This window comes from Mirounga leonina, unplaced genomic scaffold, assembly GCF_011800145.1.
Source record: "Mirounga leonina isolate KUSES-001 unplaced genomic scaffold, KU_Mleo_1.0 Mir_115, whole genome shotgun sequence".
Lineage (NCBI taxonomy): Eukaryota > Metazoa > Chordata > Mammalia > Carnivora > Phocidae > Mirounga > Mirounga leonina.
Genome location: NW_023270268.1, coordinates 30,026,980 through 30,052,163, shown reverse-complemented (window position 1 = coordinate 30,052,163; position 25,184 = coordinate 30,026,980). Strand labels below are relative to the sequence as shown.

The following is a 25,184-nucleotide window of genomic DNA, read 5'->3' as shown; positions in this document are numbered from 1 at the left end:
CACCGGGAGCCTTTTAGGTATTGGCAAGACTACTGCTAAAATGATAGATCTGAGACTCTAAGGGAGATAAGGATGCAAGCGAAAAAGCACCCAAGGACTTACTGGTATATGGTTTTCAATTTTTACAAAGCAGCTAATCTGGTTTATATGGGAAAACAACACACACACACACACACCACTCTTACTCTGCAACCCCAGGCTTGTTCCCTGAGCCAGTTGTAAAACATAAAGAATAGGGTATTTCCCTGATATCTACCCATTGGGCCAAGCCACTCCCCTCAGAAGTAAGGAGGTGAGGAGAAAGGGAAGCACCTGCTCAAGGACAGGTGAAGCTCACCTGTAATGTCTGCCCAGCCCTTGACCCCACTATCAATTTATGCCATCCCTTGACATTCCTTGTCATTGAACTGAATTCCTGTCCTACGCAGGTACAGGCTCAAGGAAGGGGCTGCTGCACCGCATCACAGAATACACTTACCAAATTTACAGGACCCGGTTTTGTTGTATATCAAACCCATGGGGATGATCCAGCCTGCAGAAGTACCAACTGCGGGGTGGCAGGACCTCCTGCCTTGCAGAGAGCCCCAAGTGACGTAGGGATCTGATTTCTTAACCACTGCCACGACATAATGACCTGGCAACAGAGATAACAAAATGCAATTTCAGTAGCTCCAGGACCCTCTGAAAATGTATTCTAGAGCTGCTACAGTTAGCCCCTGCCTGCCCCTCTCCCAGGGGAAGGGGAATGCCTTGAACACCTCCCCTTACTCTAGCAGAAGACCCTACCAATAACTATCATTATTAGGTATGGGGCCAAACAGTCTGCCACTACTGCTCTCCAGACATTTCTACATACAGACATCCAGAAATATTTACACACATACTTCATACTTTTTCAATGGATTCCTGCTATACATTCTTTACTGCGAGATGCTTTATTCTCCCTCCGTGATATATTGTGAGCACCTTTTTGATTCAGCAGAAGTAGATATAGCTATCTCATTCTGTTTATTGGTTGAACCTAAGTTATGTTCCACTGTATGGAAGTACCATATTTTGTAATCCCCCCACTGGTGGGCATTTACAGTGTGACCCACTTTGCCATATTACAAATCACCTATATAAATCTTGTACATATAAGTGTGTGCCTGTTGAAATACTTTTGTTGAGGGCACCTGGGTGGCTCAGATGGTTAAGCGTCTGCCTTCAGCTCAGGTCATGATCCCAGGGTCCTGGGATCGAGTCCCACATCGGGCTCCCGGCTCAGCGGGGAGCCTGCTTCTCCCTCTGACCCTCTCCCCTCTCATGCTGTTTCTCTCTCGCTCGCTCTCTAAAAAATAAATAAAATCTTTAAAAAAAAAAAAAGAAATACTTTTGTTGAAATCCAAAAGAAAGAGCTTTAATAACTTCTTTTTTAAAGTCTCTGATTTTCTAGATTTATGATAACATCATTTTCTAATAGTGACAATTTAATCTCTTTTCTCTCCAATATGAAAAATATTTTTCTAATCTTTTAAATCATCCTGCATTCACTTCCAAAGTAATACCAAGTGTCTTTGGTGAGAGTGGGCCTTCTTCTCGTGTTCTTGATTCTAACGGGAACACCACTGATATTTGATATATTCCTATCCCAATACTCTGTAACTGCATTGTACTTATTGACTGAGGCCTAAACAGTAAAGCAGAATTTATAAGAAGATTAGAATCCTAAATCTTCAGAACTAGAAGGGAATGTGGTCCTCCACCACTACTCCGAACCCCCCCTCCCCTCTACACTCCCTTGCTTGCCGTCATGGTTCGGGTTTGTATATTCAAGCCTGGAAAAATTGGAAGTCAACATGGCAGGTAGAAGACTTGCCTTGCCAGTTATTCCTCAGTAAAATGGCGACACTGATACCCATCCAGGGGGCTTTCGGGGGGATCAGATGTGCTAATATGGGCACATGGTACATTAGGATAGGACGGGGAGGTTACAATGCTGGGTTTCCGGCCATGCAGCTGGTGGCACAAGCAGTACCAGAGCCCCCCTCTCAGTGAGGCAGATTCTCCTGAGGCCAGGGCAAGCCCTTGCTTACCAGACTGTGCCCTATTACACCGTTCTGGCAGCCAAATACTGTTGCAGTACCTTTCTGGAGGTGTAACTAATTCTGCACAAATGGCATTAATTATTGCCATCGGGTGTGTGTGTGTGTGTGTTGTGTGTGTGTCTTTGTCTTTGGAGTTGATCCCTCTCTGTCTCTACTCAAATCTAACCTTCTGCATCACAGCCAGCCACCCTGAACTGTCTTCTAAGCATCTTTGTTGACCTGCATTTGCATATACTGCAGTTCCTGGAAATGTCAACCATTCTTGAAGCGGAGTTCTTTCTGACTTCACGTATTCCATACTCAAGAGACTGCATGGCTGACAAAATGCCAGCCGTTCGGGTTGGGGATGAAGACGCAGCTCACTGAAGACTGTTAGCCATAAAAGCAGAGGGGGCGGGGACAGCATATCCTAGGGCTTGGGTCCTGTTGCACATGGAGGGGAGCTGCTGCAGGGGAGCAGCTTTGCACTCTAGAGGCCTTGGTGGGGCATGGGCCTGCAGGGCCTCTGTGGCCCTGCGCTCAGCGGGGACCAGAGCTGCTGCTGGTGCTGTGGTGGTCCAAACCCACCCACCCACTTCCCCCAGTTTACCTGTCCCATAAGAAACTCCAAACCCAAGTGAGCACCTGTTTTCATCTCAGAATCCTCCCCCACAGTTGTTTTCAAACCCCGATGTGCATCAGAATCAGCTGGAGGGCTTGTTAAAACACAGAGCAGTGGCCCCACCCTTGGAGTTTCTGACTCAGTGGATTGGGTGGAGCCCAAGAATTTGCATTTCTCACAAGTTCTCAGGTGATCCTGATGCAGCCGGTCCAGGCACTACACTAGATTGAGAAACACTGCTCTGTGTTCCAAGATTAGGTACTTCAGGAACAGATACAGACCCTCCCTGCCTATGTAGATACAGATGGGAGAACTTGTCACCTGGTCTATTCTAAAGACAAGATCGACTCCTCCGTTATTAAAATCAGCTGGCTGAAAGCTAAAAGGTCAAGTTCATTTCCCCCCTCCTCTTCATTAGAGCATCTATGACTCTCCTCCTATAGTGAAGCCTCCACTTGGCCCAGAAGTGTCAGAAGTGGGCTCCTGCCTCCTGGCGCAGAGAAGGGCAGGCAGCATATGACAAGGAGTAAGGTGGTGCGTCAGGAAGGGCAAGGGGTTTCCGGTCACACCACCTCTTCTCAAGCCCAGGTACAGCCACTCCCTGGCTGTGTGGCCCTGGGCCTCACTTTCCCCATCTACACAACACGGGATAATGATGCCCACATCCTAGAGGATTGCTGAGGAGAGTAAACGGGAATAGTGCAAGCAGGAGTCCTTTGTTGCCGGTAAAGAACCCCACAAACAGTAATTATCACCACAGCTTCATGACAGATTTGCTCTTTAACAATAAGCTGTAGTGGTGATAGCTCATCCTCCTTCTTGTTGTTTTTTGTTTTTTGTTTTGTTTTGTTTACAACTCTAGTAACTTTGCTTCATTTTGAAGACTCTCCTCACCCTCTCCCCAATGATGGCCTTTACCTTTGAGCCCCAGTGTTACTGATTCTGACTCACCTACCACAGGTGTATTTACACACGTAGACCCATCCTTAGGCACTAAAAAGAAAAACAATCGGGATACATGGCATTAAACTCTCATATTACTCAATCCAAAGTCATGAGCTTCTCAATCTCAAGAGTGAGGAATAAAATAAGAAACACCAGCTAAGAAGTTTGTCACTGGTTATCAACAAGCCAAGATTCTGCAGGCCCATTTAACTCCTCTCTCCCTGAACTTTGCCATTTGAATATTAGGTTCCACCCCAGAATCTCCCCAGCATTCAGGGAGTTACGGAGAAAGAAAATGAGATGCCCTTTGAAGAGGGGCAGAGACCACTAAAGATCTTGACAAAGATCTCTTGCATTGGCTATGTGATTCAAGTCATCCTGACATCTTTTTCCCCTCAGAGCTCTGGACTGTGGTAGGCAATCATTATATTCTTGCCATGTTGGAGGGGAAAAAAACCAGTCCATGGAGTCAGAAAAACCTGGATACAGTCTTCATTCTACCTTGGACACCTCATTTAACTTCTCCCAGCTTTAGTTTTTATATCAGTAAAACAGAGCTACCATTATTTACTTCACAGAGCTGTTTTGTTTTGAAGGAAAATGTATGGTTTCTTGCTCACTGCCTAGCAGATGAGGTGCTTAATAAATTATATTGGTGAAATCCCCTTTTCCCCAGCTTTATTTTTTTATGTGAAAGGATCCCCACTGAAGAACATGACCTTGTAGCCTCACCACTCAACCTTCGAGGGCAGCTGGGGTGAGTTAATTTCGGACTAGTAAATTTAGCAAAAGTATTGAGTGAGGCACATGTGGCTCAACCCCTCCTTTCTTCATGGAAGAGAGTGGGGAGAGGGCAGTTTAGATCTTTTCGATGAAGCTCTATGACAATATGCATTCTCCCGGACCCTGAGCCGTAGGGTAAGCCGACAGACCTGTTCTCCTGAACTAGTGGGTGACTCTAACTCCAGGGCAATTTGGCCAGCCTTGAAGCCAGCTCTGTACCATGCCCTCCAATATCACCCTTCCGGTAATAAATAGCTCTTTTCATCTCGTTCTGGCTAACTCCTGTGTCCGTATCTTCATTGGCTCTGACTCTGCAGAAGGAGGATACTGTCTGCTAGCCTCTTACACTCTACCCGTAGTTAATTATTATCTCGACAAGGAACTGGATCATTTCTCCTTCTTTCTATGTCCACGGCCCAGAGAAAATAAAACACTGACAGGCACCCCTTCCACTTACTGTAGTTCTCCGCCAGGACAGGCACCAGACCGCACTGGCCCGCTGTGTAGATGAAGCCTCCATCCAAAGTCATGGCATCAGCCTCTCCTTTCTGAAGTTAAGAAATAAATCAGTAGCACAACAGTGAGGCCATTTCCTGTCTCACTGACTCTCAGAGGTATCTCTCATTGGCTTTATGTCACATGTCCTTTTGATTCATCAAATCATGGATCACCCAAAACTTCTGCCATTTCACCACAGGGTTTAGAAAACTGGACATGTTGACCCAGGAATAAGTGCCCAACCCAGATCCTGCTCCCTGGCATCTCTGACCTCTCATTAGACCCATCTTGAGTACTGGACATGCCCTCACCACGTTTTCTTTGTGACCACTGTCACTCAACAATCTACATGGCCAGACTCAGGGGTTGTATTTACTATGTTTCTTTTTTTTTTTAAGATTTTATTTATTTATTTATTTGAGAGAAAGAGAGTACAAATGGGGAGGAGCGGGGAGGGGGCGCGTGTGGAAGAGGGAGAGATCTCAAGCACATTCTCAAGCTGAGCGCGGAGATCAACATGGAGCTCAATTTCACCACCCCGAGATCAGAACCTGAGCCAAAACCAAGAGCTGGACATTCAACCAACTGAGCCACCGAGGCGCCCCTGTATTTACTATGTTTCTATGGAATTTCTTCTTCTGTATGGTGGAGTTCAATTCTGTTCCCATAATCCCATTAGCACTATACTCAGAGCCCTGGCACAACAAAGACTTGCAAGAAACAATTTCTCTAATTAAATAATTCATTAATAATTAACTTATTTTAATCAATGAAATTTTCCAACAACAGAGCAAAAAATGTATACTTACAGTGATAGATAAGATCATTGAGATAAAAACAAACAGATACATACTCACTCTTGGCTTTTGACCCATTAACTGTCCTTCTAGAAATCTATCTTAAAACAGTAGCAACTATACAAACAAAAACTTACCAAGCCTTTACTATGTGCCAGGCCCTTTCTAAACATCTTACAGTGATTACCTCATGTATTCCTCACAAAATCCAATAAGGTAGGTACTATAATTCTTCCCCTTTTATACATTAGTGAAGTAAAGCAGAGGGAAGTTAAATAATTTCTCCAATAGATGCTCACTAAAACTAAAACTTAAACAGTTTAATTCCTTAGCTTCTGCTCATAACCAGTATACCACATGGCCTCCTGAATCAGACTATTCTGAAGAACACATACCTAAAAACTATTCTATACACATTCTTTTTCATCCATAAAATGGGTTCATAGGCTCTTTGTGAGGATTAAATGAGTTAATGCAGGACGCCAGGGTGGCTCAATAGGTTAAGGATCTGCGTTTGGCTCAGGTCATGATCCCAGGGGCCTGGGATCAAGTCCCACATTCGGGCTCCTTGCTCAGCGGGGAGTCTGCTTCTCCCTCTCCCTCTGCCTGCCGCTCCCCCTGCTTGTGTGCTCTCTCTGACAATAAAGAAATAAAATCTTTAAAATAAATAAATAAATGAGTTAATGCAAGTTAAGAGCTCATAAACATGTTTGGCGCATAGTAAGTAACTTCCAAAATATTAGCTATTATTATTATTAAAGATATACCCAGAAATATTGAGGTTATAGAACAAAAATCTTCAATCCCATATTATCTACAATAGCAAAGGATTTGGAAATAATTCAAATGTAGACATTGAGAAATCAGTTCAATAATTTGAGGCAGAAATATTGGTGGAATATTGTGCAGCCATTAAAAACATTTTAAATGAATATTCCGATACCTAAGAAAGTGCACCTACTGTGCTGACTTTAAATAACAACAATAGATAACATTTATTGACTACATACTATATGCTAGGCAATGTCCTGAGCACTCAAATTCATCTAATCCTTAAAACTGACACATTTAGGAGACTGTATAAATTGCAAGATCTTAGTGATGGGTTAGCCCCAGGAAGGTTTATCAAAATAAAGATCTTAGGGGTGCCTGGGTGGCTCAGTCGTTAAGCATCTGTCTTCGGCTCAGGTCATGATCCCAGGGTCCTGGGATCGAGCCCCACATCGGGATCCCTGCTCGGCAGGAGGCCTGCTCCTCCCTCTCCCACTCCCCCTGTTTGTGTTCCCTCTCTCGCTGTGTCTCTCTCTGTCAAATAAATAAATAAAATCTTAAAAAAAAAATAAAGATCTTATTAAAGAAGAATGTGTATCTCCTGAGTGTCAATTTTTTAGTCTTTTATTGTAAATTTATTTTTCTAATCACAAAAATATTATCTGCCCATAGAGAAATGGAAAGTTAATGACACAACTTCATAACTCAGAAATTATGTGGTAATGATCTCTGAGTTAGAAAGTTGTGAATGATCTTATCTTTCCTTTCACTTCCAGCATATAATATTTTTATCACCAGAAAAAAAATTATATTTACAACTCAAGGACTGAGGTTGATTTGCTTTCACAATCCACAGGGGCCCTGACCACCCCCTGGGATGTCACCCCCCTTCCTGCATCTCCTGGGCAGGACAATACTCAGAGCTCCCAGGACTCCAGAGCTGACCTAAGGAGTCTGGGTCTCGGGCCAGCCTGAGCTACAGGAGCACATTCAGTAGAGTTGGGTGGGGCTTTGGAGAGTGGGTGCATTTTAGCCTCATGGCCAACAGGAAGACATGGGAAGAGGGCAGAGAGGCCACATGTCTGGGTGTCCAAGCCCAGCTGTGGAGGTGGGGCCCTCCTTACTGCGATGGTGGCGATGCAGTCCTCAGTGGTCTCCTCTATGGTGCACTGTAAGGCACCACCGCTTAGGACACTCCACTCATCACACTTGACCCTCTCATGGTGGCCCACTGCACACCACAGCACCCTCTGGGTGTCTTCCACACCTAGGACAGGTGGAGAAAAGCCAGGCATCCAAAAGAAGTCCGAAGATATGTCTGGGAGCTTAGTGCCACTGGCTATAGAATGGCTGTCCAATGGGGCCCTCACTGACAGCAGCAGAGTGGATATGTCTCATGCCCATATCACTGCTCATTCCTATCTATCACCCTCCAGGAGAAATGGGGAGCTCGGTACTCAGAAAGAGTAGTGAAGGCAGAGCAGTTCCCCACCCTCCTGACCTCACCTCCTTGAGTATATCCTCCTGAGGGGAACACTTTCTGAGCACCAGAAGGTCAGGACCTTCCAGAGTTTGCTCTGACAGGACTGGGTTCTCCCAACAGTAGCATTCCCCAGTTGGTAGTCATGTGTTCTTTGGGTGAGCCTGATTGCTCTCCCCCTCACCCAATGTCTGATCACCACAGTATGCCCACATCTAACACACTGACTTTTGTGGATGCTCATTAACCATTGGTTGACTAAATGAAAACAAAAGGAAAGAAAGAAGGAAAGAAGAAATGAACCATAGTGATCTAGAGGAAGGCAAAGGTTGGATTAATACCCTCTGAAATTCTAGTTTCACTCCTGGTAGTGGCAGAGGACATGTCCCCACTTCAGTTTGGGATGTGCTATTTTTCCCTGTCATATAGACCTGCCACTGGGTGGGGTGACCCTGGTTAATACACAGGAGCAAGAACCATCATTACTTCAAGCTGACTGTAATCTGAAGATCTTCAAAAACCTTTTGTGATCTCATAGTTCAGGCCTTTTCTCCAGCTCAGCAGAAAATCCTCTCACTAACCCAGTGCAGTTGGTAGCTCCCTTGGGCTCCATGGGCCAGTGAAGTTTGGGTGAGGTGACGCTTGCAGGCACTGGGAAAGCCTCTCTGGCTTTCCTGCTCTACTTTCCTCCCAGGACTTTACACACCTATCCTCTGATGCTGAAAGGCAGCAAAATATTCGTATCCCACATATAGCTTGGCGTCCATCTTAGGAGGAACTCTTAAAAACCCATCGGTATCATCTGTAAACAGCAAGTCCTTCCCATGAGGAGAGGCAAAGAGCTGGAATTCTGTCGACTTGTCTTTTCCAAAATGTTCCTGTTCAAAGGATAAAAGAAACAGAGAAGGAGGGAAGCTGGCGTAGCAAGGGAAAGGGAAAACAAACCCAAAACCAGACAAGGAAAACTGGAAGAGAGAAAATATGAACACCCGAGAGCTAAGGCAAAGCACCCAGCCCACCAAAACCCCTGTGGTTCCCAGGGTTCTCCTGCCTCTCTCCAGGGAATGCTTTACCCAAATCCCAGCTAGTTGGCCATAAGCAGCTTCACGGAAACAGCCAGGGGCGGTTCCCCGAGTTCCACACCAAGAGGTATGGTTGCCACGTGCCAGGCAGCTGCCCTTCTCCAGTGGCATATTCCCACAGGGCAGGCAGTGAAGTCTGCCTCACTCCTGGCCAGCCGACTGTCCCAAGTAGCTCTGGTGGCCTTCATCCCAGAACGGCTGGTGGTCCAACACCTGCCACTGAGCCTGGAGGTCAGGAGCCCTGGGCTCCTCTCTGACCTCAGGCCTACCACTGAAGGACCAGCTGGGAACTTTCTGGCCTCCAAAAACTGGAAGGGCCCTTTGTCTACAACTCCCACTAACTGGCCCAAAGCCATTCCTGACTATGGCACCTATCCCCAAGTTCTTTCCAATGTCTGTCTGCTTTTTGCTTTTGTGGTGGCTCTACGTGAAATGTCACCTGCTGCCCTCCCTGGCAAATACCCGCCTTCCTAGGGGTACGCACAGCTTTCTTCCCAGGGCTCAAGAATCTTCCTAGATATACCCTGCAACTCAGTTCCTGTCCTCTACAAAGTACGCAATCCATGTGCCCAAGGTTGGACCATTTCATCTGGTGATAATTTGTATGTGTACTCATCATGTCCCCCACACGTCTGGAAGCAACTCAAGGGCAAGTCCCCGTCCACTTCATCTCTGGATCCCCAGTGCTGAGCAGAGAGCACTAATAGAGAAGGGACAGGGAATGAATGACAGCTGGCCAGGAGAGGCCGCCACCAACACCAGACAGAGACATGCTCATGGCCAGGGAACCTGCCACTGAGGGAAGTGAGGAGGGCAGGATCACATGCCAGTAAGATAATAGGGGAACACTCCATGGAGAAGGGGCATCTACTCCACATCCTGAGGACCCCTTTAGAACTGAAAAGAAAAAAAAATGGAGCAATGAGGCACTTCTATGGAGTCTTTGGTCCATGGAGTCGATGACGCCAAGTGAGGGGTTCATGGCCTCTGCTGTCTATAACACACAGACTGAGTGGTTTCTCGGTGAAGCAGATGATGTATGACATGGTTCCTGTCTGATACCCAAAAGAACTTTCAGAGTGGCTAGAAGGGAATGTAAGAAAATGCCCCAAATCTAAGCAGGCACCCCTCCATACACACACAAAGCAGGAAGTGAGGATGGAGAGTGGGAATACCTGGGCCTGGTTGAGAACCTCCCAGATCAAGTCGTCTTTGCCCCCCACGTTTCGAGCCACGACGGCATGAGAAGGGAAAAGGCCCAGGTTGCACTCCCTGTATTTATCCACAGGCATCCGGCTGTTGTCCGGGCAGAGCAACTCATACCGGTCACGGTCAGTCCTGTTTGCCAGGTTCTCTGCAGGAGGAAAGCCCAGATGAGCCGACTGCAGGCAGAACCATGAGCTGTGGTCCCTGCTGCTCCCTGAATCACAGACTCTTTGACCTTGTTGTAATAACTTTCTAGGCCCTGCTCCTGCCCAGGTGCCACTTAAGCAAGCCAAAATCTAGATGACTTTTGTGTTCTTATAAATGCTCCACTTGACCAGAAGCAAAGTATATTCAGTCAGCCAGTCCCCAAACACAAAGCCAACTCTGGGCCTCTCACCCCAGACAAGGTTGACTGTGTGGCCCCAGCCAATCAGATACTTTGTGTTTGTCTCTTCCTCTTCTTTGTCCTATAGAAGCTCCCTGCCTTCTGCCCCATTTTGCAGTTCTCCAAAACGAGACTGTCCACTTCGTGAAATGTTCAAGTTTGTTTGTATCACCTAATTTGTCTCCTTTAATAATTTTTTTAACAACCCAAAGAGACTGAAAGAGAATCTTTTCCAAATACATTTTATACCTATGAGGAACCTGAGGCCTTAGGAGGCAAAATGACTGGTTCCTACTGCAGATAGACACGAGGCTGGGGAGGCACGCTTGCCTAGGTCCCTTCCAGGTATCCCCACATATCTGTAACTCTACTGATATGGATGATGATATTTTCTGAGCATTCACAGCACAGCAAAGATTGTCCCGAAGGCTCTCCATGCTCTGTTTCATTTAATCCTCATAGCAACCAGGGGAGGCCAGTAATAGGTTGATCCCATTCTAGAGATGGGGAGACTTAGAGACAGAAAGTGACTTGTCAGCCAGTGTGAGGCTGATGCATCGCCATGTTAGGACAGCCCGGGTCCCCCTATTACAGTGGCACTACCCGCCTGGAGGCAGAGCTTGCTGGGGAAAGCTGGGGGAAGAGTTGAAGGAGGCCTAGAGGCCCAGTCAGTGTACTCTATAGGTACAAAGACCAGAAAACCTTGTGAGGAAAACAGGCTCTTTGGTTCCCCTGGTCTAGGTATTCAAAGGTATTCTGGGTTGAATTGCGTCCCCCCAAAATTCCCATGTTGAAATCTGAATCCCCAGTACCTCAGAATGTTGCCTTACTTGGAAAAGAGTCATTGCAGATGTCATTAACTAAGATGAGGTCATACTAGAGTAGTGTGGGCCCCTAATCCAGTATGACTGGTGTCCTGATACAAAGGACACACACACACACAGGGAGAATGCCATGTGAAGGGAAAGAGGTAGAGTGAGGTGATGTGGCTACAAGCCAACAGATACTAAAGATGGCCGGCAAACCACCAGAAACCAGGGGAGAAGCAAGGAATCTCCAGAAGGAACCAACCCTACCGACACCTTGATCTTGAACTTCTAGCCTCTTGAACTGTGAGACAAATTGCTGTTGCTTCAGGCACCCAGTTTGTGGTACTTTGTTATCGCAGCCCTAGCAAACTCATAGAGGTTTGTGGGGTTCATATATTCTCATACTGAAAGAGAAGGACTACAATTAGAGTTCTTGTGAATGGTTACAAGTTTAGTTATGTATGTTGTAGAGAAAATACTCTTTAAATCTTTATATTGAAAGAAAAAATTTAAATGATTTAGTAATGTCAGATTTAAATTAAAAGAATCCATATGATTTCCTAGCTTCAGAAAGAAAGAACTTTTCGACATCAGTCACTCAGGGGTCCAGTGGTGGAAGTAGCTCCCCACCAACACTCGTTTGCACCCCAAAAGCCTGGTGGGTAGTCATAAGCTGCTACTTAAAAGGCAGTGAGAAGAGAGAATTAGTAATATAGAAGATGAAATGCTGGAAAATAAAGAAGCTGAGAAAAAGAGAGATAAACAACTACTGGATCATGAGGGCAGAATTCGAGAGATAAGTGATACCATAAGACGAAACAACATTAGAATAATTGGGATCCCAGAAGAAGAAGAAAGAGAGAGAGGGGCAGAAGGTATAATGGAGCAAATTATAGCAGAGAACTTCCCTAATTTGGGGAAAGAAACAGGCATGAAAATCCAGGAAGCACAGAGAACCCCTCTCAAAATCAATAAAAATAGGTCAACTCCCCGACATCTAATAGTAAAACTTACGAGTCTCATAGACAAAGAGAAAATCCTGAAAGCAGCTCAGGAGAAGAGATATGTAACCTACCAATGGTAGAAACATTAGATTGGCAACAGACCTATCCACAGAGACCTGGCAGGCCAGAAAGGACTGGCAGGATATATTCAGAGCACTAAATGAGAAAAATATGCAGCCAAGAATACTCTATCCAGCTAGGCTGTCATTGAAAATTGAAGGAGAGATAAAAAGCTTCCAGGACAAACAAAAACTAAAGGAATTTGCAAACACAAAACCAGCCCTACAGGAAATCTTGAAAGGGGTCCTCTAAGCAAAGAGAGACCCTAAAAGCAACATAGACCAGAAAGGAACACAGACAATATACGGTAACAGTCACCTTACAGGCAATACAATGGCACTAAATTCCTATCTTTCAATAGTTACCTTGAATGTAAATGGGCTAAATGCCCCAATCAAAAGACACAGGCTAACAGACTGGATTAAAAAACAAGATCCATCGATATGCTGTCTGCAAGAGACTCATTTTAGACCCAAAGACACCCCCAGATTGAAAGTGAGGGGGTGGAAAACCATTTACCATGCTAATGGACACCAAAAGAAAGCTGGGGTGGCAATCCTTACATCAGACAAATTAGATTTTAAACCAAAGACTGTAATAAGAGATGAGGAAGGACACTATATCATACTTAAAGGATCTATCCAACAAGAAGATCTAACAATTGTAAATATCTATGCCCCTAACATGGGAGCAGCCAATTATATAAGGCAATTAATAACAAAAGCAAAGAAACACATCGACAACAATACAATAATAGTGGGGGACTTTAACATCCCCCTCACTGAAATGGACAGATCATCTAAGCAAAAGATCAACAAGGAAATAAAGACTTTAAATGACACACTGGACCAAATGGACTTCACAGACATATTCAGAACATTCCACCCCAAAGCAATGGAATACACATTCTTCTCTAGTGCCCATGGAACATTCTCCAGAATCGATCACATCCTAGGTCATAAATCAGGTCTCAACCGGTACCAAAAGATTGGGATCATTCCCTGCCTATTTTCAGACCACAATGCTTTGAAACTAGAACTCAATCACAAGAGGAAAGTCGGAAAGAACTCAAATACATGGAGGCTAAAGAGCATCCTACTGAAGAATGAATGGGTCAACCAGGAAATTAAAGAAGAATTAAAAAAATACATGGAAACCAATGAAAATGAAAACACAACTGTTCAAAATCTTTGGGATGCAGCAAAGGCAGTCCTAAGAGGAAAGTATATAGCAATACAAGCCTTTCTCAAGAAACAAGAAAGGTCTCAAGTACATAACCTAACCCTACACCTAAAGGAGCTGGAGAAAGAACAGCAAATAAAGCCTAAACCCAGCAGGAGAAGAGAAATCATAAAGATCAGAGCAGAAATCAATGAAATAGAAACTAAAAGAACAGTAGAACAGATCAACGAAACTAGGAGCTGGTTCTTTGAAAGAATTAACAAGATTGATAAACCCCTGGCCAGACTTATCAAAAAGAGAAGAGAAATGACCCAAATCAACAAAATCATGAATGAAAGAGGAGAGATCACAACCAACACCAAAGAAATACAAACAATTATAAGAACATATTATGAGCAACTCTATGCCAGCAAATTAGATAACCTGGAAGAGATGGATGCATTCCTAGAGATGTATCAACTACCAAAACTGAACCAGGATGAAATAGAAAACCTGAACAGACCTAAAACCACTAAGGAAATTGAAGCAGTCATCAAAAATCTCCCAAAAAACAAAAGCCCAGGGCCAGATGGCTTCCCAGGGGAATTCTACCAAACATTTCAAGAAGAATTAATACCTATTCTTCTGAAACTGTTCCAAAAAATAGAAACGGAAGGAAAACTTCCAAACTCATTTTATGAGGCCAGCATTACCTTGATCCCCAAACCAGACAAAGACCCCATCAAAAAGGAGAATTACAGACCAATATCCCTGATGAACATGGATGCAAAAATTCTCACCAAAATACTAGCCAATAGGATCCAACAGTACATTAAAAGGATTATTCACCATGACCAAGTGGGATTTATCCCTGGGCTGCAAGGTTGGTTCAACATCCGCAAATCAATCAATGTGATACAGTATATTACCAAAGGAAAGAACAAGAATCATATGATCCTCTCAATAGATGGAGAAAAAGCTTTTGACAAAGTACAGCATCCTTTCTTGATCAAAACTCTTCAGAGTATAGGGATAGAGGGTACATACCTCAATATCATAAAAGCCATCTATGAAAAACCTACAGCAAATATTATTCTCAATGGGGAAAAACTGAGAGCTTTCCCCCTAAGGTCAGGAACACGGCAGGGATGTCCACTATCACCACTGCTATTCAACATAGCATTAGAAGTCCTAGCCACAGCAATCAGACAACAAAAAGAAATCAAAGGCATCCAAATTGGCAAAGAAGAAGTCAAACTCTCACTCTTTGAAGATGATATGATACTTTATGTGGAAAACCCCAAAGACTCCACCCCAAAACTGCTAGAACTCATACAGGAATTCAGTAAAGTGGCAGGATATAAAATCAATGCACAGAAGTCAGTGGCATTCCTATACACCAACAACAAGACAGAAGAAAGAGAAATTAAGGAGTCGATCCCATTTACAATTGCCCCCAAAACCATAAGATACCTAGGAATAAATCTAACCAAAGAGACAAAGGATCTGTACTCAGAAAACTATAAAATACTCATGAAAGAAATTGAGGAAGACACAAAGAAATGGAAAAACGTTCCATGCTCATGGATTGGAAGAACAAATATTGTGAAGATGTCAATGCTACCTAGAGCAATCTACACATTCAATGCAATCCCCATCAAAATACCATCCACTTTTTTCAAAGAAATGGAACAAATAATCCTAAAATTTGTATGGAACCAGAAAAGACCCTGAATAGCCAGAGGAATATTGAAAAAGAAAAGCAAAGCCGGTGGCATCACAATTCCGGACTTCAAGCTCTATTACAAAGCTGTCATCATCAAGACAGCATGGTACTGGCACAAAAACAGACACATAGATCAATGGAACAGAATAGAGAGCCCAGAAATGGACCCTCAACTCTATGGTCAACTCATCTTCAACAAAGCAGGAAAGAATGTCCAATGGAACAAAGACAGTCTCTTCAACAAATGGTGTTGGGAAAATTGGATAGACACATGCAGAAGAATGAAACTGGACCACTTCCTTACACCACACACAAAAATAGACTCCAAATGGTTGAAAGACCTAAATGTGAGACAGGAGTCCATCAAAATCCTTAAGGAGAACACAGGCAACAACCTCTTTGACCTCAAGCCGAAGCAACTTCTTCCTAGAAACATCGCCAAAGGCAAGGGAAGCAAGGGCAAAAATGAACTATTGGGACTTCATCAAGATAAAAAGCTTTTGCAAAGCAAAGGAAACAGTCAACAAAACCAAAAGACAACTGACAGAATGGGAGAAGATATTTGCAAATGACATATCAGATAAAGGGCTAGTATCCAAAATCTATAAAGAACTCACCAAACTCAACACCCAAAGAACAAAGAATCCAATCAAGAAATGGGCAGAAGACATGAACAAACATTTTTCCAAAGAAGACATCCAAATGGCCAACAGACACATGAAAAAGTGCTCAATATCGCTCGGCATCAGGGAAATCCAAATCAAAACCTCAATGAGATATCACCTCACACCAGTCAGAATGGCTAAAATTAACAAGTCAGGAAACGACAGATGTTGGCGGGGATGCGGAGAAAGGAGAACCCTCCTACACTGTTGGTGGGAATGCAAACTGGTGCAGCCACTCTGGAAAACTGTATGGAGGTTCCTCAAAAAGTTGAAAATAGAGCTACCATATGATCCAGCAATTGCACTACTGGGTATTTACCCCAAAGATACAAAAGTAGGGATCCGAAGGGGTACGTGCACCCCGATGTTTATAGCAGCAATGTCCACAATAGCCAAACTGTGGAAAGAGCCAAGATGTCCATCGACAGATGAATGGATAAAGAAGATGTGGTATATATATACAATGGAATATTATGCAGCCATCAAAAGGAATGAGATCTTGCCATTTGCAACGACGTGGATGGAACTGGAGGGTATTATGTTGAGTGAAATAAGTCAAACAGAGAAAGACATGTATCATATGATCTCACTGAAATGAGGAATTCTTAATCGCAGGAAACAAACTGAGTGTTGTTGGAGTGGGGCATGGGGTGGGAGGGATGGGGGGACTGGGTGATAGACACTGGGGAGTGTATGTGCTCTGGTAAGCGCTGTGAATTGTGCAAGACTGTTGAATCTCAGATCTGTACCTCTGAAATAAATAATGCAATATATGTTAAGAAAAAAAAAAAAAGAAGAAGAAGAAGAAGAAGAAGAAGGTAGCGGGAGGGGAAGAATGAAGCGGGGGAAATCGGAGAGGTAGACGAACCATGAGAGACGATGGACTCTGAAAAACAAACAGGGTTCTAGAGGGGAGGGGGGTGGGAGGATGGGTTAGCCTGGTGGTGGGTATTTGGGAGGGCACGTTCTGCATGGAGCACTGGGTGTTGTGCACAAACAATGAATCATGGAACACTTCATCTAAAACTAATGTTGTAATGTAAGGGGATTAACATAAGAATAAAAAAATTAAAAAAAAAAAAAGGCAGTGAGTGATCTTATATATTAGCGGACAAGTGACTTTCAGCAAAAATAAACCAGGACGTTCTGGGACAACCTGGTGTTTTCAGAAAGTGAAGATGTTTTCAAACACGTCAGGGTGAGTGTTAGAAGATGCTGCCCACTGGCAACATAACTGCACTCACTGGAGCGACCAGAAGAAACAGCAAGGACAAGGATCTGGAACAACTTGATTCTGGGAGACGAAACCCCTAGATGACCCCACTAATTAAATGTACTGATAATAAGACAGTCCTCGATTGCCAAAATGCTAACAAACCAGGTCAGTGTGTAATAATGAAGGAACAGTGAATTGTGAATGGCTGAACAAGGGAACAAAGGACACCGAGCTCCTATTTCATGCTAGAAAAAGACACTAGGTTGTAAGGAACTAAGGCCCATAAAAAAAAAAAAAGTGATGACTTTAAATTTCCCTTGAGGTAGCAGACATTTATCTCAAAAATGAACCTAGCATACTGAATATACCTGATACAAGTGTATTCTGTATCTGATAGAAATTTAATTGGCTACAAAACAAAACACAAATTCTGTAACTTCAACTTGTCTGAGATTTATGTTGTTTTTTTCTTTCTTTCTGATAAATTGGCCAAAACTCTTGAAAGGTTTTTAAAAAAAAATATATATATATATTTTTGTCCACAGTAATAATGCTTTTGCAACACATCTAATTGAAGATGTGCTAATAAGTTCTGAAATCATTATAATTTGTTTGTTTAAGGTATTTATAGGATTTAGGAACCATTTACAATGAAGCATTCAGGAGAGTGTGATTACATTTAAAATGGATATTGCAGTGGCTAAGAGAATTGAATTATTAAAATTTGCCTCATTTTATTAATTGGTAAATACTCTTTAAATGTTCAGAAAATTTGTTTAGTAGATTTACAGACTGAACAAATTGAACACTAAACAAAGTACGAATAACAGAAATGGTTTTTGTACAGGTCTCCTTTTTTTTTTTTTTAAATCTTGCCATTAGTGGATGTAGTATGTTATTTGAGGAGACTAGTAGTTCAGAAACTCTCCCATGTCATTAACGGTCTTGTCATCACCCATCTCTGGATGTAAGGAAACCGTCAGGCAGGAACCAGTTGCCCTGGCCAGTATGGTTCACGTGATTCTTCCTCCATCCAGCACTTACCAAACACTGTCATATGCCTCACGAAGGCCACATCCCCTACACCATCCTGCAGACACCTGAGGAACAGGACAGCAGGCGTCAGGCCAATCCCCATGATTTGAGCTCACCCCTGCCCCATGCAACCCCTCTGAGGCTCTGCCCTGACCACTGGCTCACAGGGATTTGCCCACAGTTGCCCAGGCTTCAGTGTGTCCTCAGAGGCCATGGCCCTATCTGAGGGGCCTTTGTACTCCCACAGCCAACCTGGGTCTGAAGCAGGCAGGAGCTCTGTAAATCACAACCCAGGTAACTGTAGGGAGGGATGATGTGAGGGCAGGACCCTCACCTTCCCCTTCAAAGGCAACCCAAAGTGATTGGGTTTTGGGTTTGTTTGTTTGTTTGTTTGTTTGTTTTAATAAAGCCTAATACAGAGGATAAAAACTTAGGATAGCCTCAGATTCCTGGACAGTTTTGTTCTGGCTTTGAGCAGTAGCCTTGTCTCTTACAGACATGGAGAGGTGCCTGCAGGGGGCTGAGAGGGAGGTGGAGAGAGGCAGGCACATGTTCACGACACAGGGAGATGCTCAGGGAGAAAGAAGCAAGCTGGGGAGGTCCTGGCCTTTGGCCCAGCTGGAAGCCCAAGCCTGTGTCTGTGAATCCCAGAGTCCCAGATACAGTGTTGTCCCTTCAGCCCTCCTTGGTCCGGGAGGGTAACATACAGACCCTAGGCTGTAGGGAGAGAAGAGGGGCTCCCGCACAGAAGACTGTTCCTCAGGATGGTTAGGAGTGAGGGCAGGCCACGGGAGGCATTCAGGACCCTGGGTTTCACACTGACACCCTAGGTGGTCTGGGCAGGCCCTGTCCACTCCCTGTACCTTAGTTTCCCTGCCATCAGAGTGAGGAGGAGTGGGGGATTGGGGGAGTGTCCCCACTCACTTGAAGGCGCCTGTGTAGCCGAAGTATGGTTCCTGGAAGGAGCAGGCACACTTGTTTGTCCCTTTCCCTGCACACAGTTGACACAGCTTGGGGAACACCTCCCTGTTGGCACAGGGTACACAGCTGCCGGAGAAGAACTGGGCCATTTCTGCTGTGGCTGCTTAACACAGACATAAGGACCTCAGGGCATGAACCGGCTGGGGGCCTCCAGCTTGCACATGTGTGGGGGTGAGTGGCCCTATGTGAGAGCCCGTGAGCCTGCACACACTTCCCAGGACCATCCTGAGGAAGCAGATGAGCAGAGGTGGCCGACAGTGCCCGTGGCTGAGGAAGTGGACGGCCCGGGGTCCCCATGTGTTCAGGTATCACACTACTGTGTGGGCCTGGGGCTCCAGCCCACCAGATGCTTCCTAGCTTGTCCACTCGAGACACGAGGGCGGCTGACCTACACGGAACCAAGCTGCAACCCCAGGACCACTCACCTTGTTAACTCACCACAGAGGCTCTAAGTGCGGCAGGCAGAACCCCAGACGCTGCGGGAACTCCGACCATCCTTCCTTACCTCAGGACATGGTCCCATCCACTCCTCCCCCCTTTGGGTCCAGGGGCTGTGGTAGTTTGTGGGGATTTCTCTTCCAGGAATCCATGGGAGGGGGTTGGGATAACTTGCCCGGTGGTGGGGAAGGGGGTGTGCCAACAGCCACCTCACAAGCTTTCACACAGACATCCAGCAGTGTCTGACATTGAGGCGAGGGAGGCCCCAAGAAAGGGCACACAGAGTCAGAGCTGTGGCCCAGGCTCTAGCACTCCATCTGACCCCAGCAGCCCCCTGTCCCTATTACAGGCCAAACATGAATGCTGCAGAGTCGGCAGGCCTCAACAGCACAGAAAGATTTGGCCATCATCTCCCAAGGGCTAAAGGGGCTCCCTAGGCTCGCTTGGCTCATCATAACTGGACAAGAAGTACACACACACACAAATCATGGCTCCAGGCCACTCCTCCCTTCTTGCCCCCATCCCAAGCCCTTACCCCAGGCACAAAGGCCTGACTGCTGGTGGTATGGCTATAATCCCTCGTGAGCCTTCCTGGGAAGCCAGAGGGAGTTCCTGTGTGTCGTGAGCCTAAGCGGCCTTCCCTGTCAAGCCAAACCACCGGGGTTACAATGAGTGTGGGGCTGTCGGGAGCTCAGAGACCAAGGTACCTTTGCTGAGGGAAGACTCAGCTGCCAGTTCCCAGGTGTTGCTGCTGCAGCAAACCCAGCTAACCACACGTGAAGCAGGTTGTCCTCACCCCATCTTGCAGCTCATGAAACTGATACGCCTGATAGTGACTGTATGGCCCCACTACAATCCCTGCGGGCGACTGGAGCAGGAGCCCTGCCTGAGGGCACCCAGCCTTAGCCAGCTCACCTTCTTTAACAGAGTCAGAAGGAAAAAGTGTCTGGATGGGGATGTACCACCCAGCCGACCATCCTAGGCCCGTGTGGCAGGACCTCTTGCCTTGGAGCTGTTTCAGCTGGAAGTCGCTGCCCTTCTCCACCACGGCCACAGCATAATGGGAGGTGTGTGGATCTGCAAAGGAGCGGAGAGAAAGAAGGGCTAAAGGAAGATACCACATTGTCACTAGCTCATCTTGCAGAGTGTGCGCAACGGCCAACTTTAGGGAATCCTAGGATCTCCACCATTCCCTGGTGAACAGGTAGAAAAGGAAAAGAAAAAAGCCTTTGATTAACCGGGGGGGGGGGGGGGGGGGTGCTTTTCAAGGCAATAAACACTAGTGTCTTTCTGCCAGCCCCTCCAAGCCAGTAGAGACATGGGGGTGGGGGCCACCAGCTATTACAGGGCCTACAGGGCTTTCTCAGGGAGATCTTCAGCTCCCAGTCATTGTGATGTTACTCTGTCTCTCCAAAGGCTTTTCTCCCTTCTCTGCTTCTCCGTCTGCAGCCCAGACACAATGGTGAAGGCCTGAGAGGACAGATGCAGGGGAGACCCCAGGATTTTGCCAGGGCTCTGCAAGTTGGAGTCTGATTGAGGTGGGCTGTGCTCATACACACACTGATGACACTAACGGACAAGTATGGGGCGGAGGCAAAGGCTTATTCTTCACCGCCCCCCCCCCCGCCCCCTGCAAACCTCTCTTCATGGCATTCACAGACCCATGTTCTGTAGCACCTGCAGGGGACTCAGCACAGGGAAGAGCCTGTCCAGGTCTGTGTGTCTCCAGAGATGGGCCTTCCAATGGTGCAGCCCCACTGGGTAGGCAATGGACCCCAGACAGCCCTGCCCCCCTCTTATCTAGCAGCACCAAGGGTACTTCCACCTAGATGCACACAGTTCACAGCTTCCCAGGGAGAGTCAACATTCCAGCCCTTGTGGGGCAGTGTAGATGACAGCCTCCTTCGATCCAAAGAGCTCCAGCAATTCTGTTTCCTTCAGGTGCAGTGTTGACAGAGACCCTGACTTCTCCCTGATGGCTCAGTGTCAAATCAGAGACCTGGGGCCCCAGGGAGAACGCACCAATTTTTGACCCATGGAATTCTGCCACGACAGGCTTCAGGTTGAAGGGGGGCAGGCTCGCTTCAAGCACAAAACCTGCTTCGAGGGTCACGGCATCTGCTTCGTTTGCCTGAGAGAGAAGAGACCAGACCATGAACGGAGCCCCTAACCTAGCCCTCTGCCAGGGATGTTTGACCCATAGATACTTGCATGGGTCAGACCTCCTTCCCTCCCCAGTGTTTGCTCAAAGGTCACCTTCTCATCGAGGCTCTCTACAACCGTATCTTAAAACTTCATGCATGAATGCTGGATCCCCCTTTGTTTTTTCCTTAGCGCTTATCAACCACCTGACAAACTTTCATTGTTTACAGCCTGCCTTCCTCTTTGGAATGTAAGCTCCACCAAGGTGGGGACACATGTGTGTGTGTGTGTGTGTGTGTGTTTCCTTCTAAGGTTCCTACTGTACCCAGAGAAGCACCTTCTACAGGTAAGTGTTCAATAAACATTTGCTGGATAAGTGAATGAGTGAATTGTCAAATATTTCTATCCATAAGAAGTCATGGTTTGCACTCACACATCTGGATTCCCTCTTCAAGTATGTCAGTCAGCCCAGCATTCCTTCCTTCTTGTGAGAAGCAGCAACCTCCCAGCCTCTTCTCAGAAATGAGATTGGATCATTTCTCAACCCATCATGGAAATCATTTTTTAAATTCATTTATTAATTGACGTTTAAAGTAACTAGGCTTTTTCTGAATTTAGTGTTGCATTTCTATATACTTGCCTCCTTTTTCCCCATCCCATCTTTTTATTACACATGTATTCACACTTATGTATTTACATATGTATGTATTATATATAATTAATACTCTGTTGGTTGCGTGTATCAGAACCCAACTTAAATTAATTTGAGAAAAGGAAGGAGTTAGTATAAAGGTAAAAGGACAAGAAGGCCACTGGGCCTAGTGAACACCATCAAGGTCAGAAGCAATTACAGACATGGGTTTCAGTTCACACCCATGGGCTCCAAGACTGAGGTTCTAGATTGTTCTTGCTCTTCCCCTACTTTACATACATCTTCCCTTCCTGGCAGCCTCCTCCTCAAGCTCCAAGAGCAGATGCAAAGACAGTACTGTTATAGAGAAGTTTAACCTGCTCCCATGATTGTGTAAGGTCAAATTCTTGTAACAAATCATTCTCCATGAATTAGAGAAAAATAAATAAATAAGTTTGTGTGCATATTTATGACTCTTACTGAATATTTCCAAATTGTTTTCCAGAAATGACATAATTTATCATTTATAATGCCAATAGCAATGTATCCTAATGTCACAGAAACTTACTAGAAAGAAATGCTATCATTTAAGAGATGTTATTACATTTCTAGGTATAAACTGTTACTTTAAGAAATGGCTTTATTTGCATTTATTTGCATTTGATTATTAAAAAGGATGAACACTTTTCCTTTACGGTTTATATTATTTATTAGTTACAATTTCTTTTCTGTGAATGGTTTGTGTATAGCTTGATATTCTTAAGCATTTCTTATAAATTTAAATGCCATCTTTATCTAGTTTTTGCACTATGGTGTTTTGTCATAGCTGAGGTGAATATATTTTTAGATGCTTAAGGCTTTAAAAAATTTTTTGTCAGAGATTTATAATTTTTCATTTCCAAATTTATCTTCCTCTGCAATTTATCTTGTGATGTCTATCTATATTAGTCAAATTGAGTCAAACTGAAAGCTTGTTTTGGTATATGGATTAAACATTTCACTTGTTTTTTTTGCTAAATAGTTACCCAGTTGTCCAACTAAAGAATCTTTTCTCAGCCATTTGTTTAGAAAGTTTGCCTTATCATACATATCTATGTAAATCTACATGTATCTTACCTAAATTTATTAAACCTAGGGCCCTAGTGCCCTGATGTTGGATATCGATCATAGTTGACATCTGTATCATATCACATAGACAAGTAGATGGATGAATGTATGTAACTAAATGTGTGAATTTTGTTCTCTTCCAGGTCTCTTACATCTACACTAGGACCCTGGTCTCTGTAACACTGCTATTTTTATATTTTATAGTTTCAGGTAGGCCTCAGCCACTCCCTTGCTAATTTTCTTTTTCATAATACTATTTATATTCTCATCCATGTGCTTTTTCTTAGGATTTTATAATTATTCAATTGATTCTTTTTAAAAAGACTGTATTTTGATGAAAATTATATTAAACTTACTCTTTGGGAAAATATGCAAGTATATGATAATTTAGTCTTCCCATTTAGGAATATGGCATATGTTTTAATTCATTAATAAATATTGTTCATTTGTTCTAGACTTTTGTATTATAACAATCTTGCAGATCTCTCCTATGATTTTTTTCCTGAAATGTTTTTCTACTATATTATAGAATATATTATAATATAATAAAATTACAGTATATTGTTTTAAATGAAAATAAGTCACAATTTTGGGCAACTTTCCCCCAACTAATGACCATTGATACACAACAATGACATTGTGATATGTTTATCTTTTGTCAAACTAATTTATTCATTAATAAATAATTATAGTAATATTTTTCTTGACCCCATTGTACATTCCAGGCATGCAATCATCTGAAAATATTGATATTTTATTTGTGTCTTTCTATATCATATGCATTTGTATCATATTGCATTACTGGGAAATTCCAAAAACAATGTTAAGTAATAACGGTAACACTATAGCTTCTTGTTTATTTCTGACTCTATGGATTTCCAGTGCAATTCTGGCTTTGCTTTATGGCAGGCATTTTTACTGAATCCTTCTTTATTAGTCATTTAATTACTATTACTGTTTTTACTATTAATGAATGTTGAGCACCTATATTTTTCTCTACACACAGTCGCTGTACTTTCAGGTCTTCAGCTTATTTCTTTCTCGTCTAAAGCATTGTCTAGTTCCTGTGGGAAGAAAGTTGTTCTGAAGCAATAAACAATAACAAGCCCCAGAAAAAGGAAGTATAGATTTTCTTCCACTTTCCTGTAGGCAGCTGCAACTTACCATAATGGCCTTGATACATTCGAGGTGAGAGGTTCTCTTCACACAGGTGACGTGAGGACCATCCGCTGGAAGGACTCTTTTCATATTGTCACTGAAACTGGAGCACTTACTGGCCTCATGATCTGAGATGGCGCACCACCTCACAGTTTTCCCAGGGACAGCCAAACACAGCCCTAGGGGACAGAGGCCAGAGGTGTAAGGGACCCACAACACTCATCTTTCTTTGCTGGGAGAAGAGGTGAAAGGTAAAGGGTTGGCTGAGTAGGATAGACAAAAATTGGGTTGGCTGCATGGCTCACATGAATTCTCAACTCCCATTTCTTTGATTGTGTCTTTCCCCTTGGAGAAAAAAAGCCAAAAGCATCCCCCAAAAGTCAAACACAGAATTATCATATGACCCAGAAATCCCA

The 25,184-nt window shown here is 44.3% G+C and overlaps 1 protein-coding gene across 1 annotated transcript in view; it reads right to left on the bottom strand.

Moving 5' to 3' along the window:
• Positions 1–24,873, bottom strand: part of LOC118003865 (inhibitor of carbonic anhydrase-like) — a 34,361-nt gene extending 9,488 nt beyond the window's left edge. Inside the window, exons 1-11 of the mRNA XM_034994929.1 lie at positions 24,775–24,873; positions 21,753–21,861; positions 20,646–20,807; positions 19,236–19,383; positions 18,321–18,376; positions 10,220–10,398; positions 8,669–8,840; positions 7,607–7,800; positions 4,874–4,964; positions 3,640–3,681; positions 479–634 (exon numbers count right to left, since the gene is read on the bottom strand). Coding sequence (XP_034850820.1) covers positions 479–634; positions 3,640–3,681; positions 4,874–4,964; positions 7,607–7,800; positions 8,669–8,840; positions 10,220–10,398; positions 18,321–18,376; positions 19,236–19,383; positions 20,646–20,807; positions 21,753–21,861; positions 24,775–24,858 — 1,393 coding nt within the window. The 5' untranslated portion in view covers positions 24,859–24,873. The remainder of the gene's footprint in view (positions 1–478; positions 635–3,639; positions 3,682–4,873; positions 4,965–7,606; positions 7,801–8,668; positions 8,841–10,219; positions 10,399–18,320; positions 18,377–19,235; positions 19,384–20,645; positions 20,808–21,752; positions 21,862–24,774) is intronic.
• Positions 24,874–25,184: the final 311 nt, after the last annotated feature.